The sequence below is a fragment of the Bufo bufo genome, chromosome 8, assembly GCF_905171765.1.
Source record: "Bufo bufo chromosome 8, aBufBuf1.1, whole genome shotgun sequence".
NCBI classification, from domain to species: Eukaryota; Metazoa; Chordata; class Amphibia; order Anura; family Bufonidae; genus Bufo; species Bufo bufo.
The window spans coordinates 207,306,513-207,323,986 of NC_053396.1; the positions used below are offsets into that span (position 1 = coordinate 207,306,513).

The 17,474-nt window shown below is 49.2% G+C and overlaps 1 protein-coding gene across 6 annotated transcripts in view; it reads left to right on the forward strand.

Annotated features, from left to right (window-relative positions):
• The first annotated feature begins 5,335 nt into the window (after positions 1 to 5,335).
• Positions 5,336 to 17,474, forward strand: part of AGPAT1 (1-acylglycerol-3-phosphate O-acyltransferase 1) — a 29,947-nt gene continuing 17,808 nt past the window's right edge. The window contains exons 1-4 of one of the 6 annotated variants that reach the window (XM_040406191.1): positions 5,336 to 6,352; positions 6,493 to 7,004; positions 7,362 to 7,416; positions 16,383 to 16,456. In XM_040406191.1, coding sequence (XP_040262125.1) covers positions 16,405 to 16,456 — 52 coding nt within the window. In that variant the 5' untranslated portion in view covers positions 5,336 to 6,352; positions 6,493 to 7,004; positions 7,362 to 7,416; positions 16,383 to 16,404. The other 5 variants (XM_040406188.1, XM_040406189.1, XM_040406192.1 and 2 more) reach the window with 5 other exon arrangements.

Sequence of the window (17,474 nt, forward strand, 5' to 3'; positions counted from 1 at the left end):
CCAATCCAACGTCTGATTGGCTCAAACGCCTGTCCATCACGAGCACATGACGTTGATTGGACAGGCTTTGTCCCGCCTTGACTGTTTCATGCAATCAGGTGTAACCCGTGACAGAAAGCGCTGATTGGCTGAAGGGAGTTAGCCGCGGTAATAAGTGGGCGTGACAGCTGTCTGTCAAAAGTCTGCCCCGCCCTGTTTATGTGTATTGCATAATCACGTGGCATCCAGACCTGACGCTGATGAGTTTATTTCCGATTCAAATAACTTTATAGACACCAAGTAAAAGTCACAATGGACAAATCTTGTTTGTAAACAATGGCGAGTGATGATGCTATCGTTAACCCCTTCAGGAGCATGTTTGGCCTTTAGGAGCTTACATTCTTTATCTCATTTCCAATTTCTTTTTATGTTCTGTTTAGTAATTGGTCGTTGTTACGGGGATACGGAATCATTTATGGTTCTGTTTTTCTTATAAAGGTTTTATTCCTTAAAAAGTATTTTTGTCAGATTTGTTTGACAACATTTTTTTTTATTATTATTTTTAATTCTTTTTTTTTATTGCTTTTGGGCCTATAAATTACATTTTCCCACCTTTGTCAGCTTGTCCCCAAGAGAAACTATAGGATAGGCGACAAGTCTCTGATCAGTGGTGATCTGACTGCTGGGGCCCCTGTCGATCCCGTGTATGGGGGCCCGTGCTCCCCTATGTGAATGTAGCAGCTGCTTAGCTGTCACACATGCCTCTCCATTCGGCTCAGCTCACACCTGAGCGTTTTACAGCGCGTTCCCACGCGCTGTAAAACGCTCAACAAGGAGAAACCAATGCTTCCCTATGGGACTGGTTCTCACCTGGGCGTTTTACAGCGCGTACGATCGCGCTGTAAACGCCCAACGCTCAAACAAGTACATGAGCGTTTTTTCGGGCGTTTGTCACGCGTTCCCGTACATAGACTTTCGGGAACGCGCGACAATGTGTGTTTGTCTCTGTATGCGCGATTGTAAACGCCCGTACAATCGCGCATACAGAGCGCTCCTTTCAGAACGCTCCGGTGTGAACCCAGCCTTCAGGTCTATGGGGCCTCCGGTGATGGGCGAGCGTTGGCGCTCCATTCTGACATGGCAGCAAGCTCACAGGCACCTGCCATGGATACGACTGGTCCGCCCTAAAAGGCCTTCATACAAGACAGCCCCGCCAAAAGGATCAATTGTGGGTGTAAAGGGGAATGGGATACATTTTGGCCGCTGTGCGGGTGTGCATTACAGTAGTGCCCCCTCCGACAACTGTCCCGAACTTGGTTAGAGAATAAATTGAATCGTATTGTGAAGGGGATGGGGTCCATGCAAACCCAAAATGGCATTCTGAGGGGCAGAGCTTACATCTCCCAAACATAAATCAGTGCGCCAAGGGGCTGGAAATACTTAAAGGGGTTCTGCACTTTGTTTTAACTGATGATCTATCCTCTGAATAGATCATCAGCATCTGATCGGCGGGGGTCCGACACCCGGGACCCCCGCCGATCAGCTGTTTGAGAAGGCAGCGTTGCTCCAGCAGCGCCGCGCCCTTCTCACTGTTTACCGCCGGCCGAGTAACGTCACGACTAGTATCAACTAGCGTGGGCGGGGCTAAGTTCTGTTCACTTGAATGGAGCTTAGCCCCGCCCAGGCCAGTGATATTAGTCGTGATGTCACTGGGCCGGCGGTAAACAGTGAGAAGGCTGGAGCGCTGCTGCCTGCTCAAACAGCTGATCGGTGGGGGTCCCGGGTGTCGGACCCCCCGCCGATCAGATGCTGATGATCTATTCAGAGGATAGATCATCAGTTTAAAACAAAGTGCAAACCTTTTACAGACCGAGTGCCCAGATTGCTACCCACTTATTTATCGCAAAGTGCCAACACGCCAATTTAACCTGAATGCTACAGTCTAGTATAGTATATCTTCCATGTACGTTATCATTTCGCTATAACACCTGCCTACATTCAGTGCGCTGCCTGTGCCGCTCATAGTGCGCCGTGGTGAATAGCGGAGAAGTCTACGGCATATTGGTACACCATAGACTTTTTCCAGGGTGCCCACAGAGAGGGCTCCGAGTGCCGTGCCATAGGTTCGCCTCCAGTAACCTAAGGCATTCTTGTAGTTGGTTAATTCAGGACAACCGACCTTAACCCACGGACAGCACCCACTTATGGGCAGGGTTTACATTACCCCCGTCTACTTTTGAAAATCAGGGACAGTCCCTGCAAATTCGAGACAGTTGTCACCTGGGCTAAGACGTTGGGAACGGACTAACACTTTGAGGACCAAGACAAAGGATTTCTCAGTTCTGTCTCTTTACGTTTGTCCAGTCATAACTTATTGGGGTCGACGTCACTGTGTGAGGCGTTGTTTGCTCTCTAGAGGTAAGTTCACATGCAGCAGGTTTGGGCAGTGATTGGCTGCAGCGGCCACGTGTCGGGGAAATGGAAAACGGCAGAGGGCCACTTTATAAATTTATATCTATTCCGTTTGCAAAACCACTTTAAAGGGGTATTCCCATGTGGAGATTCAATAGGATATGCTATAAATGTCTGACAGGTGCCGGTCCCATATCCAGAACCATGAATGGAGAGCATGTTCAACATCCATCAAAATTCCAGGCCTACTGGAAGATAAAAGAAGAACACCTGGAAAACTTCCCGCGATTGAGCTGAAATTCACAAAGTATAACCGGCTGGTGGTGCTCGGACAATGAACACATAACCATGGAGTGGCCCCTTTATTTTGGGTTCTGCAGCAGGGTATATGATGAGGGTCACAATAATACTGGGTGGCATCTTCCCCTGCTGCAATACAGCCACAAAAGGCAGAAGGACTGGTTCCACAATGTCCTGGACATACAGAAGGCAGGTCTGTGTCCCCTCCATTTATACCAGACGGGAACGGCCATGGTAGTAATGGCATCCCTCACCATGATGCTGGTCCTGGGTGTCTCTGCACCATGTATGATGCTCTCCAGCCTTCTGTCAACTGGCCATCAATGGCAAACAGTGGTGTTCAGTGATGAAAGCAGGTTCTGTCTTGGTACTAATGATGGCCACATCAGAGTTTGCAGGAGGCTGGAGAGCATCTACTGTCATCATACATATTGTGGAGACACACAAGACCAACTCTAGGTGTCATGGTGTGAAGCACCATTAGCTTTCATGGCCGTTCCTGTGGGAACATTGACCAGGCTTAGGTATGTCCAGGACATCATGGAACCAGTCCTACAGCCTTTATTGACTCAGTTCAGAGACGTGGTGTTCCAACAACCCCAGCACACACTGCCCACGGTACAACACGTGGTCTTCAGCACCTCCCCTGGCCAATTCCATCACCAGATCTCCACCCCATGGAGAATGTCTGAGACTGAATGAGGTGAAAGATCGCCCAAGTACGGCAGCCAACAACCACCTTGTCTGAACTACGGCTCCAAGGTGAAAGAGCTTGGAATGACCCCAGGGGGATCTCCGGCATCTGAATGACCGCTACCTGCCAGAGGGGCAGCAAGGGGTGATGCCACCCAGTATTAGTGTGACCCTGCCTCAACATATAGCCTGCTACAGAACCCAAAATAAAGGGGGCACCACCTTGGTTGTGCGATCACTGACTGAGCACCACCAAATTCCAGACGAGCAGAATACCGAGGATCTGATCACCTGTAATACACTACGGGAAAACTTCATGCGATTGAGCTGAGACTGATGAAGTATAGGGCTCATTCAGACGTCCGTATGTTGTTTTTGTTTTGCGGTCCGTAAAAATGCGGATCCGTTTTTTTTTGCAAACAGTCTTTTTCAGTGTGTCTGCAAAAAACGGAATGCATACGAAATGTGTTCCGTACGCATTCAGTTTTTTGCAGATCCATAGACTTGAATGGGGCCACGGAGCTGAGTTTTACAGACAAACATAGGACATGCTCTATCTTTTTTTGCGGTGCCGCGGAACGGAACAACCGTGTGCTGTCCGCATCTTTTGAGGTCCTATTGAAATGAATGGGTCCGCAATCGTCTGAATGAGCCCTAAGGGTCTCGATTCTTGATGAAACCTCTGAATAGCGGCTACGTCATGCTGAGCCCAGGAGTGAATGGCGGCCTGGTCCTGGCGATGACACATTCAGTCTCTGGATCCCAGGGTGCCTCATATATCTACTCTCAGACTTAGGCTACATGCACGCGACCGTTGTGTGTTTTGCTGTCCGCAAATTGCGGAACGCACACGGACAGCCTTTAATATAACTGCCTATTCTTGTCCGCAAAGGGCGGACAAGAATAGGACAGGTTATATTTTTTTTTTGCGGTGGTGACTCCAGCCATCATGGAATTGCTTTACTCTAGTTCTTCTTAGGCCCGAGGACCACAGTGATATTTTGGTCGACCACATTGAGACCATGGTGGAGGCCGGAGCCCCCTCCTCTGAGATCCAGGGGTCTAATACCGCCATACAAGTGAGATAATTACTTAGCAAGTCCTGGAAAAAAAAAAAGTAACAAAGCGTTAAAATAACAACATTTCCTCCAAACAGGTTTCGGGTATGGCCGCCCCGGGCAAATAGTTCTTTGAAGCAAAAATCAAGACTGGATTCCAAAGAGAGAAGTCACAGCCGTCCTCCGTCCAGTCCCTCCTGTTATGTTCCACTAAGGATTTTGGCTTCAAAAACTGTACAGAATCCCCACGTGTCGGCACCTGACAGGAGCAGAGACCTTCTGTGGCCGCGGTTGGACGTGTGATTATTAAAAATGACCTTTGATTGAAAGATCAATTACACAACCCTTGTCAGGTTCTGTCACTGGAGTAATCCGCCATCGGCTGCACTACATACTGGGAGCGTGTTAACTTATGCAATGGACGACTGGAGCGGATCGGAGCCAGGGGAATAAGGGTTAACATGATCCTGAACTCCGAAGCGGGAACTGCAACAAAATCAGGACAACAGGGAGTATAACACCTAACGTGTGCCGATGAAGGAGTAATGCATTGGGGCTGAGCAGATCCAAGGGTCACAACTGTGAGGCTGAGCAGCTCTGTGGAGCAGGAGGGGTTAATGCTGTGAGGATGAGCGGCTTGGTGCAGGAGGGGTTAATGCTGTGAGGATAAGCGGCTCTTTGTCTGGTGCAGGAGGGGTTAATGCTGTGAGGCTGAGCAACTCTAGGGTGCGGTAGGGGTTAATGTGAGGCTGATTGGCTCTGTGGTGCAGGAGGGGTTAATGCTGTGAGGCTGAGCGGCTCTTTGTCTGTGCAGGAGGGGTTAATGCTGTGAGGCTGTGCAGCTGTGGTACAGAAGGAGTTAATACTGTGAGGCTGAGCAGCTCTGTGGTACAGGAGTGGTTAATGCTGTGAGGCTGGGGAGCTCTGTGGTGCCGAAGGGGTTAATGCTTTGAGATCGGGGAGCTCTTTGGTGCAGGAGGGGTTAATGCTGTGATGCTGAGGAGCTCTGTGGTACAGGAGGGGTTAAAGCTGTGAGGCTGGTGAGCTCAGTGGTGCAGGAAGGGTTAATGCTGTGAGGCTGGTGAGCTCAGTGGTGCAGGAAGGGTTAATGCTGTGAGGCTGGTGAGCTCAGTGGTGCAGGAAGGGTTATTGTTGTGAGGCTGGTGAGCTCAGTGGTGCAGGAAGGGTTAATGCTGTGATGCTGAGGAGCTCTGTGGTAGAGGAGGGGTTAAAGCTGTGAGGCTGGTGAGCTCTATGGTGCAGGAAGGGTTAATGCTGTGAGGCTGGTGAGCTCAGTGGTGCAGGAAGGGTTAATGCTGTGATGCTGAGGAGCTCTGTGGTAGAGGAGGGGTTAAAGCTGTGAGGCTGGTGAGCTCTATGGTGCAGGAAGGGTTAATGCTGTGAGGCTGGTGAGCTCAGTGGTGCAGGAAGGGTTAATGCTGTGAGGCTGGTGAGCTCAGTGGTGCAGAAGGGGTTAATGCTGTGAGGCTGGTGAGCTCAGTGGTGCAGGAGGGGTTAATGCTGTGAGGCTGGTGAGCTCAGTGGTGCAGGAAGGGTTAATGCTGTGATGCTGAGGAGCTCTGTGGTACAGGAGGGGTTAAAGCTGTGAGGCTGGTGCGCTCAGTGGTGCAGAAGGGGTTAATGCTGTGAGGCTGGTGAGCTCAGGGGTGCAGGAGGGGTTAATGCTGTGAGGCTGGTGAGCTCAGTGGTGCAGGAGGGGTTAATGCTGTGAGGCTGGTGAGCTCAGTGGTGCAGGAGGGGTTAATGCTGTGAGGCTGGTGAGCTCAGTGGTGCAGGAGGGGTTAATGCTGTGAGGCTGGTGAGCTCAGTGGTGCAGGAGGGGTTAATGCTGTGAGGCTGGTGAGCTCAGTGGTGCAGGAAGGGTTAATGCTGTGAGGCTGAGCTCAGTGGTGCAGTGAGGCTGAGCAGCTCTGTGGTGGAGGAGGGGTTAATGCTGTGAGGATGGTGGGCTTTATGGTGCAGGAGGGGTTAATGCTGTAAGACTGGAGAGCTCTGTGGTGCAGGAGGGGTTAATGCTGTAAGACTGGAGAGCTCTCTGGTGCAGGAGGGGTTAATGTTGTGACCACACAGCAGAAAGCAGGCATGGAGGACCCACAATGCTTTGCGGCCATTGGGGGCTGAGGACTACACTGCCCACAATGCCCGGCGCTGGCCCCGCCCTCTGTCTCAGTGGCTCTCCATCTGCAGAGTGCAGTGGTGCTCGGGGCTCGGTCCTCCTCCCGCTGCCCTGCCCCCTCATCCTCTGCCGTTACTCGGCTCTCGCGGCCTCCCGCGGCTCCGTCCTCGCCCCTCCCCCGCCCCCTCCCTCCGCTGCCCCTTCCCTCCTTTCCCGCTGTCTTCCTCGTCTGTCAGCGCATCCTGAGCAGCCCCCCTGCTGTAGAGATACTCCGTGCGGCCATTGACACAGCGCATCCTGTCAGCCCTGTGACGTCACCCTCTCCGGCTCCTCTTCTCTGCTGCAGCTGCTGGACCTGACAACCCCTCCCTCCAGATTTCTACTCTCGGGGTTCGTCGGCTCTCATCACCCCCTCCCTTTACACAGTTAGTATTGGCCGTTCTGTTACTTTTATAATAGGAGTGGACCGCTACATCAGCATCTGGAGGGGGGAGAGTAGTGGAGCAGATGGTGCCGGATTGTGCAGAAAGCAGATGGCGCCCCTGGGGGTACTGGTTCAGTGTGTGAGGGGAGCAGGGTAGTCGGGGAAAGTGTTTTAAGGTGTTCATCAGTAAACTTTAAGGGTCAGAAACTCTGGAGGCTGGAGCTGAGGAGGAAGCTGTCACTTTGAGGAGAGGAGGGGGCACAGGAGGAAGTGCAAGAGGCACAGTGTATGCCATTCCTTCAGGAGAAGCGGGTGCCATGTGCCAGGGGTGCCAATCTTCTCTCTGCTTTCATCCCAGGGTCTGTTGAAGAACAAGAGGAAGTCAGGAGCCCCCCAGGGACAACCCCGTACAGGTCAGTACAATGTGTGTGTGTATCACTGTGGAGGAGACAATTGTGTGTGTGTATCACTGTGGAGGAGACAATAGTCTGTGTGTGTGTGTATCACTGTGGAGGAGACAATTGTGTGTGTGTATCACTGTGGAGGAGACAATTGTCTGTGTGTGTGTATCACTGTGGAGGAGACAACTGTCTGTGTGTATCACTGTGGAGGAGACAATTGTCTGTGTGTGTCACTGTGGAGGAGACAATAGTCTGTGTGTGTGTGTATCACTGTGGAGGAGACAATTGTCTGTGTGTGTGTATCACTGTGGAGGAGACAATTGTCTGTGTGTATCACTGTGGATGAGACAATAGTCTGTGTGTGTGTGTGTGTATCACTGTGGAGGAGACAATTGTCTGTGTGTGTGTATCACTGTGGAGGAGACAATAGTCTGTGTGTGTGTGTATCACTGTGGAGGAGACAATAGTCTGTGTGTGTGTGTATCACTGTGGAGGAGACAATAGTCTTTGTGTGTGTATCACTGTGGAGGAGACAATTGTCTGTGTGTGTGTGTATCACTGTGGAGGAGACAATTGTGTGTGTGTGTGTGTATCACTGTGGAGGAGACAATAGTCTGTGTGTATCACTGTGGAGGAGACAATTGTCTGTGTGTGTGTGTGTCACTGTGGAGGAGACAATAGTCTGTGTGTATGACTGTGGAGGAGACAATGGGGGAGATTTATCAAACAGGTGTAGAGTAGAACTGGCTTAGTTGCCCATAGCAACCAATCAGATTCCAGCTTTCATTTTGGACAGCTCCTTTGGAAAATGACAGGTGGAATCTGATTGGTTGCTATGGGCAACTAAGCCAGTTCTACTTTACACCAGTTTGATTGGTACAATATATCACTCATGTAATATTCTGTATAATGTATTGGGGGGGGGGGGGGGGGGGGGGTATAAAAGCAACACAAATGTCTCCTTTTACTAAATAGCAGTAACTATGCAACCTGCTGTGCTCCAGCTAGCATGCTGGGAGTTGTAGTTTCACCCCGGCTGGAGCGCAGCAGGCTGCAGATCTACTGCCCTATGGCACGGATACAGAATCCTCTGTGCACGTGAGAAATGTTGGTTTTTGCTGTTCGTCTTTATGGGGTGGGAAAAGGACGAAAGAATGTAAAAAATGTCATGGAAGTTCCAGATGTGGCGTGTCCGCCTGTGTACTGCCACATCGGGGGGGCGTCTGACGGTGTAGTTAGTAACGGCCCAAGATCAATGCGTGCTCTGTGTCGGGGAGTCCCGGCCGCGCTGCTCTCCTCCATGTCTCCCTCCTCCGGGCTGCAGCAGCTGTTGGCCTCCCCCACGTTTCCATTATTGGGGTCTACTGTTTGCACCCCCTTTTGTCAGTTGGTACCGGCCATTTTGTTATAGGAAGAGTGGACTGTCACATCAGCGTTGGGGGGGCAGAGCAGGAGACGGCGCGTCCGGTTTTACAGCGGAGGAGATCTGGACACGAGGCTGCACTACTGCCACTTCGGATTTCCGTCCTGGGGACTTTGTGTAGATCTAAATGACCAAAAACGACAATATCTTTTCACATGAGGTCTCTGTGCCTGGCAGAAATCACACTCTCTCAGTGGTGCAGCCTCAGGCTTTGGGCCTGTAACTTCAAGAGACCATCAGCCGTGTATGTTCTACATAATCTCTTCAAACTTCATGTAACTTCTATTCACGATGGACCATGAGATCCCTTCTGTAACGTTCCGTCCTCTGTGAGGCCCATCACATCTGTAGTTGTGGAGGTCCTCAGATGTTTGGGGTGAAGCCGGTGATGGCCGGCAGCCATCGTGGAGGACGCCCTGCGCTCACCTGGAGTCTTGTGTTTGCACGACCCACAATCACCACAGGGACCTGACATTTTCCATGTTCGTTCAGCTCCGTGGAAAAAAAGGCTAAATTGCAGCAATTACCCGGCACACAGGAAGCGTCCCCTCCTGGAGCGTGGCGTGTTTACCATGAGACGGTCGATTTCGGATTTAGGGCCCCATTCACATAGCCCCGAAACAGCAACTCTTCATATAGATGTTGTCCTGACATCCGTCTCCTTATCTCACACCGCTGTCCCAGCGCGCCTCTCCGTGCCCCGTGGTGTCTCCATCACCTGTTTCTTCTATCTTCTGCTGTTTACCTTGTAGTAACACGTATGGCCGGATGGGAGAGAACGGGGGAATGATACTGTTTATAGGAGGAATCTCCATAAGAGCTGAATCACTGTGTGCACACAGCAGTACCTGTCCTATACCCATCAGTTCCAGAGCTGCACTCACTGTTCTGCTGGTGGAGTCACTGTGTACATACATTACTTATCCTGTATTATACTCCAGAGCTGCACTCACTGTTCTGCTGGTGCAGTCACTGTGTACATACATTACATTACTTATCCTGTATTATACTCCAGAGCTGCACTCACTATTCTGCTGGTGGAGTCACTGTGTACATACATTACTTATCCTATATTATACTCCAGAGCTGCACTCACTATTCTGCTGGTGGAGTCACTGTGTACATACATTACTTATCCTGTATTATACTCCAGAGCTGCACTCACTGTTCTGCTGGTGCAGTCACTGTGTACATACATTACATTACTTATCCTCTATTATACTCCAGAGCTGCACTCACTATTCTGCTGGTGGAGTCACTGTGTACATGCATTACTTATCCTATATTATACTCCAGAGCTGCACTCACTATTCTGCTGGTGGAGTCACTGTGTACATACATTACTTATCCTGTATTATACTCCAGAGCTGCACTCACTATTCTGCTGGTGCAGTCACTGTGTACATAAATTACTTATCCTGTATTATACTCCAGAGCTGCACTCACTATTCTGCTGGTGGAGTCACTGTGTACATAAATTACTTATCCTGTATTATACTCCAGAGCTGCACTCACTATTATGCTGGTGGAGTCACTGTGTACATAAATTACTTATCCTGTATTATACTCCAGAGCTGCACTCACTATTCTGCTGGTGGAGTCACTGTGTACATACATTACTTATCCTGTATTATACTCCAGAGCTGCACTCACTATTCTGCTGGTGGAGTCACTGTGTACATAGTCAGGTCCATAAATATTGGGACATCGACACAATTCTAACATTTTTGGCTCTATACACCACCACAATGAATTTGAAATGACACAAACAAGATGTGCTTTACCTGCAGACTGTCAGCTTTAATTTGAGGGAATTTACATCCAAATCAGGTAAACGGTGCAGGAATTACAACAGTTTGCATATGTGCCTCCCACTTGTTAAGGGACCAAAAGTAATAGGACAGAATAATAATCATAAATCAAACTTTCCCTTTTTAATACTTGGTTGCAAATCCTTTGCAGTCAATTACAGCCTGAAGTCTGGAACGCATAGACATCACCAGACGCTGGGTTTCATCCCTGGTGATGCTCTGCCAGGCCTCTACTGCAACTGTCTTCAGCTCCTGCTTGTTCTTGGGGCATTTTCCCTTCAGTTTTGTCTTCAGTAAGTGAAATGCAGCTCAATCGGATTCAGGTCCGGTCATTGACTAGGTCTCTGCATAACATTCCACTTCTTTCCCTTTTAAAAAACTCTTTGGTTGCTTTTGCAGTATGCTTTGGGTCATTGTCCATCTGCACTGTGAAGCGCCGCCCAATGAGTTCTGAAGCATTTGGCTGAATATGAGCAGATAATATTTCCCGAAACACTTCAGAATTCATCCTGCTGCTTTTGTCAGCAGTCACATCATCAATAAATACAAGAGAACCAGTTCCATTGGCAGCCATACATGCCCACGCCATGACACTACCACCACCATGCTTCACTGATGAGGTGGTATGCTTAGGATCATGAGCAGTTCCTTTCCTTCTCCATACTCTTCTCTTCCCATCACTCTGGTACACGTTGATCTTGGTCTCATCTGTCCATAGGATGTTGTTCCAGAACTGTGAAGGCTTTTTTAGATGTCGTTTGGCAAACTCTAACCTGGCCTTCCTGTTTTTGAGGCTCACCAATGGTTTACATCTTGTGGTGAACCCTCTTTATTCACTCTGGTGAAGTCTTCTCTTGATTGTTGACTTTGACACACATACACCTACCTCCTGGAGAGTGTTCTTGATCTGGCCAACTGTTGTGAAGGGTGTTTTCTTCACCAGGGAAAGAATTCTTTGGCCATCCACCACAGTTGTTTTCCGTGGTCTTCCGGGTCTTTTGGTGTTGCTGAGCTCAGCGGTGCGTGCCTTCTTTTTAAGAATGTTCCAAACAGTGGTTTTGGCCACGCCTAATGTTTTTGCTATCTCTCTGATGGGTTTGTTGTGTATTTTCAGCCTAATGATGGCTTCACTGATGGTGACAGCTCTTTGGATCTCATCTTGAGAGTTGACAGCAACAGATTCCAAATACAAATAACACACTGGAAATGACCTCTGGACCTTTTATCTGCTCATTGTAATTGGGATAATGAGGGAATAACACACACCTGGCCATGGAACAGCTGAGAAGACAATTGTCCCATTACTTTTGGTCCTGTAACAAGTGGGAGGCACATATGCAAACTGTTGTAATTCCTGCACCGTTCACCTGATTTGGATGTAAATTCCCTCAAATTAAAGCTGACAGTCTGCAGGTAAAGCACATCTTGTTTGTTTCATTTCAAATCCATTGTGGTGGTGTATAGAGCCAAAAATGTTACAATTGTGTCGATGTCCTAATATTTATGGACCTGACTGTACATTACTTATCCTGTATTATACTTCAGAGCTGCACTCACTATTCTGCTGCTGCAGTCACTGTGTACATACATTACTTATCCTGTACTGATCCTGAGTTACATCCAGTATTATACCCCAGAGCTGCACTCACTATTCTGCTGGCGAGTGAAAACCCCTCAGAATTCCCTGCTTTTTCTGGTGATTTGCAGACGGGACATACAGTAATGTGATATAGAAAAATAAACTGGATTAGGCTCCATTCACACGTCCGCAAATGGGTCCACATCTGTTCCGCAATATCGGGAACGGGTGCGGACCCGTTCATTCTCAATGGGGCAGGAATGGATGCAGAGAGCACACTATGTGCTCTCTGCATCCGCATTTCCGGAGCGCGGCCCCGAACTTCCGGGACGTGGCTCCGCAAAAAAATAGAACATGTCCTATTCTTGTCTGCGGACAAGAATAGGCATTTCTATGGGGGTGCCGGCCGGGTGTATTGCGGATCCACAATACACTGCGGATGTGTGAATGGACTCTTATAATCAGCCAAGCTGTTGGTGCTGCGCCTGTTGACGAGATGGCTGACTGTTTCCAATAACAACTAGCAGAATTGTGAATGCAGCTCTGGACTTTGCTTTCCCAGTGTGTGCTCATCTTAATATCGCATTTGATGACAGACACTCCACGGGTTTGGCCAGATTTTTTCATGGATTAATGCCATGATTCTGTGCAGTGTACTGGGGTACGAGGAGAAATGTCTATAATTCCATGACCACATTGGCCCGAATTGCACCAAAATTCAGAAAGTTCTCTCGTTGTCCTTCTGCAGATAATTGGGCCTCAAGTATGTTCCTCTGAACCAGGTTCTGCTGACTGATGAGAGGGCCTTTGCCCCCCATCATATACAATATCTTGGGGTTATCTGCATGGATTCCTCACAGTGTGTCCTTCACTTGCCGTCTCCTAGAAGAAACTGCATGTGCAGCCAAGTGTCTCCTGTAGACATTCCCCCCTCCCCCATGTTCTTCCATTGTCAGGTAAAGTTCTTAGAAACTGAGCAGAATGAAAGCCATGGAGCTGACGTACTTGTACAGTCATGTTTCAGGCCTTGGGGACATACAGAGATCACCGGTGGCAAATGTTATGCTAGGCGTACTACCATCTATGGTAGAAGGTCAGGTCCTTCTTTGTTCTTTTGCCAGGGCCACGGCAGGTTCAGTGGAACAAAGCTTTTGACGGAAAGTTTGGACACTTTGGAATCCCAAACCAATGTTTTCTTGGAACTCTTGGCCTGGTTTCAGGTTGATGGCAGCCATGCTTGGATCCTCTCCCATAATCAAATATTTAGTGAGTGATAGTCAATATAAAACTTGGCGTACATGTCCATGACTGACCATTCATGACATGAGTCATGCATCCTACCAGTACCTTTGATACCACCTATAAATACACCATAAAAACAATGGTTGCAGCACTCTGTACCGTGGAGTGTAGACTCTCGGGCTGTGTGCACATGTAGCAGAGTTGTATTATTTTTACGTTAGTGGGACGATCTCGCATTGTAGGTTTGGATTGAGAATCGTCCAGATGTTGTAGGCCATTGTGTGCCTTTTTTTTTTTTTTTTTGGTCCCCCCAACGTTGACTTCTTCCATTCACTAAAAGAAAAATGGTTGGCTGCAAAGAGCATCTTCTGTGGACTTGTCTCAAATAGTGTGTCATGTGGTACTAAATCTCAGTAAGTAGTTGTCAGACAGCCACCATCGTCGGCCATGTTGCTTTTCATGGATGGTGATGTTCTGTCACCAGGTCAGAAAGAGGCCATTTTTTTCTGCCATGCACAGTAGAAGAATGCTCCTCAGGGGTTGGTCGACCATCTGACCGGTATGGTGGTGTCCCAATTTTTCCCGACAGCAGATGTTTGGACAGAGCCGGGTGGGATTTTTAACAGGTCCAATCCTTTTAGTTCTCCCTGGAGATAACCTGAAGCCAGAGGTCTCTTTCTTCTGGCTTGGAACGTGTATGGGAGAGTAGGAGGATAGAGGTCTGTCGGCTCGTTCTGCCATCAGCTGTCTGAGGTCTATGGCCAGCCTTAGTTTCGTTGGGATAACTCTCCACCTCGCATCAATTTTACTATGTTGGTACGTAAATTGGGAAGTGGGACGTGATATCACCTTATTGCCTGTAGTCTTGGTCCAGTGGTCAAGTCTTCTCCTACCCTTAGGTAGGCGAGGAGGATACGGGGAGGCATCTGTCAGCAGTTTTGCACCTATGACACTAGCTGAAGACATCTGTGTTGGTCCCATGGTCATATGTACCCGCATTGCTGAGAAAAATGATGTTTTATTATATGCAAATGAGCTTATAGGAGCAACGGGGGCGTTACCATTACACCTAGAGGATCCACTCTCTCTGCAACTGCTGCGCCCTCTGCACTTTTTCTCAGATTTTCACACCTGGCCCTGTCAAAGTGCAGAGTACGCGGCAGTTGTAGAGAGAGCAGAACCTTTAGGTGCAACGGCAATGCCCCCGTTGCTCCTAGAGGTTCATTTGCATATAAGTAAACATCATTTTTCTCAGCAGTGCGGGCACATATGACCATGGGACCAACACGGATGTCTTCATCCGCCAAGCGCACATGTAACAGGTCAGCCAGTGTCATAGGTACAAAACTGCTGACAGATGCCCTTTAATGCAACGCGTCTCGTCTACCCCTGAGGAGGCCTCTGGAATTGAGTCATGTGATGTCCATATCCTGCGGTCCCTTTGAGAACTCCCTGTAGGGCCACAGCTGTTCGGTCCCCGTAAACTGGGATATCAGTCTGAATTGTACGTCACGTGCAGCCAAGTCTCCGTGACTCTTATCCAATGGCTGCGGCTTTAGATCTGATCTCGGGGGCGATATTTCTCCGTATAATAAATGTCCCCCCCCCCCCCCTTCCCCCCGGTCCTATATTCAGTAAACTTTATTCAAATGGCTGTCACCCCTGCTGCACATGAAATGATGAACACGATGAAATGGAGGTTGAGGATTAGTCTTGAGCCTCCTGGGTGGAGGCCTCGGCATGATGGAGCGATGAAGGCTTCCCGGGATTTTGTGGCGAGTTCTCCAGTAAATAGGACAATGATCCAGGGCTGGGAAAGACGTCAGCAACTGCGACAGGAGGGAGAAGGGGGTGTGAGGAGAGAAAAGGCCTCTGCCATCGACGGTGGCGGAGGAGGAGGATGTGGAGGGGGTGAAAACTGAGAGGAGACAAAACGATAATGAGAAGTTTCAGATGTAATTCAGCCCAAGGAGCGAGATGTAACGCGGCCTGCGTGATCCTGTCTGGAGGAGATTGTCTGCATTAGAAGGTCCCGTGAGGATCCCACCTGTTCTGTGCAGTCAGAGGCTGAGCTGTCCACCCCGTGACACCGGACAGGCTGTAAAGCAGGACCTGACGACCTGTACCCTCAGTCTGTGTAAGGCAGCGCTCGCCGCCCGGCAATTGTACGCTCCTTGTTGTCCCTGCATTGCAAATCCTCCTGGTTGTTGTGGAACTAAAGCTCCCAGCATGTGCGGTCAACGTGGTCAGCCGTCACTCAGCATTGCAAGACTCCTGAATGCCGAATGCGCCTAGTTACAGCAGAGCCACATTGGTCATCATCCAGCTTTTTCCCAAATAGATGGGTTTTATCGGTGTAACCTGTGGAGAGCAGAGCTAGGAGATCTTCCTCCTGACCACACTGTGAAGAATCTCAGCATTACCAGAATTTTCCTCCTACATTTTAGTTTTGCAAAAATCTGATTAATAGGGCCCTACGAGAAGCAAAAATAAATTCCAGGTCTGAATGTTACCGGGCCTCCATGTCCTTGGCGGTTGTGCTGCTTTACATCCCCATACTTAACGGCATAGCTGGTCTCACATGCTCAGAGGTAGACTGGTGCCAGGCAGGGGCGAGGCACGCCGCCATTAGTCGTGCAGTTTTGGGCAGCAAAATTAATCAGATTTTTCTAAAACTGGATGAAGGTGAAGAATCCTGTATTAACCTTAGACTGGATGTTATGATGCCGGACTCCCGTCAAGCTCTCGTCAAAGCTGCTTCTCCATTGGCTAGCGCTGTGACAGGTAAGTGCCAGCAGTAGTGGGGGGAGGGGGTGGTGGTAGGGTGCCAGCTGAATTATCTACGACCCTTCCATACATGTTGAATGCAAGAAGACGTCCGGGTCTGTGGTGTGATGCTGACTGTGCGTTGTGTTCTCTACAGGTATTCCGTCAAGCTCCGTGTGATGTCATCAAATGTCGTCAAAGCTGCTTCTCCATTGGCTAGCGCTGTGACAGGTAAGCGCCAGCAGCAGTAGTGGTGGGTGGTAGGGTGCCAACTGAATTATCTACGACCCTTCCATACACGTTGAATGCAAGAAGATGTCCGGGTCTGTGGTGTGACGCTCTATTCAGAGTGACTCCGGCTCGATGGTCTGTCATTCACTGCATCAGAGGCTCGAGGGGGCGTTCTCTCTCTCTTTGCATCTTTCTTTCATGCTTTACACTGCAGCTCACAAATCATCCATTGTGAAGTACGGTATGGTTAGTAATCTTGTCTTGCCAGAGTTTAAAGTTGGTCGTGCACTTTGGATAGTTCGTGTAGCCGACAGCTGTCCCTCTCCATACACGTGCATTCGCATCATGGCCGGGCATGCATGTGTTTTCAATGGGGATAAGCCACTGACAGACTCCTCCAGCGGCAGCTTATGTCCCTTGAGAATAAAGGATCGGACGTTTTGACATATAGCATGCTCAATACGATTTCCCCAACAGTAGACGAGAGTTGGGGCACCCCCCTACATATTAGACAGTAGTTGACGTGTGTAGGTGAGATCAGGGGATGGCGACGGACAAACTAAGCCGAATATTCGTCAGGGAGTCTGACCGATAACCTGATGGGTAATTACTATGGAAAACTTCAGTATGGGCTGGAGTTACCCTTTAGGCCTCTTGCACACGACCGTATGGATTTTTCAGTATTTTGCGGTCCGCAAAAAATACGGATGACGTCCGTGTGCATTCCGTTTTTTGCGGAACAGAACAGCTTGCTCCTAACAGAACAGTCCTATCCTTGTCTGTTATGCGGACAATAATAGGACATGGTCTATCTTTGAACTGAAATACGGAAACAGAATGCATAGGGAGTTCATGTGCAAGAGGCCTTAGATTGACTCCTCCAAGCATTGCGCTGGGACTGCAGGACATGGATTGATCCATAGGAATCTGTATGCACTTGCTAGGGGGGTTGCCACAGCCCCCCTCCTCCTCCCGTCAGCAGCGGCACCTCGGATCCGTCATCGTGACCCAGCAGATG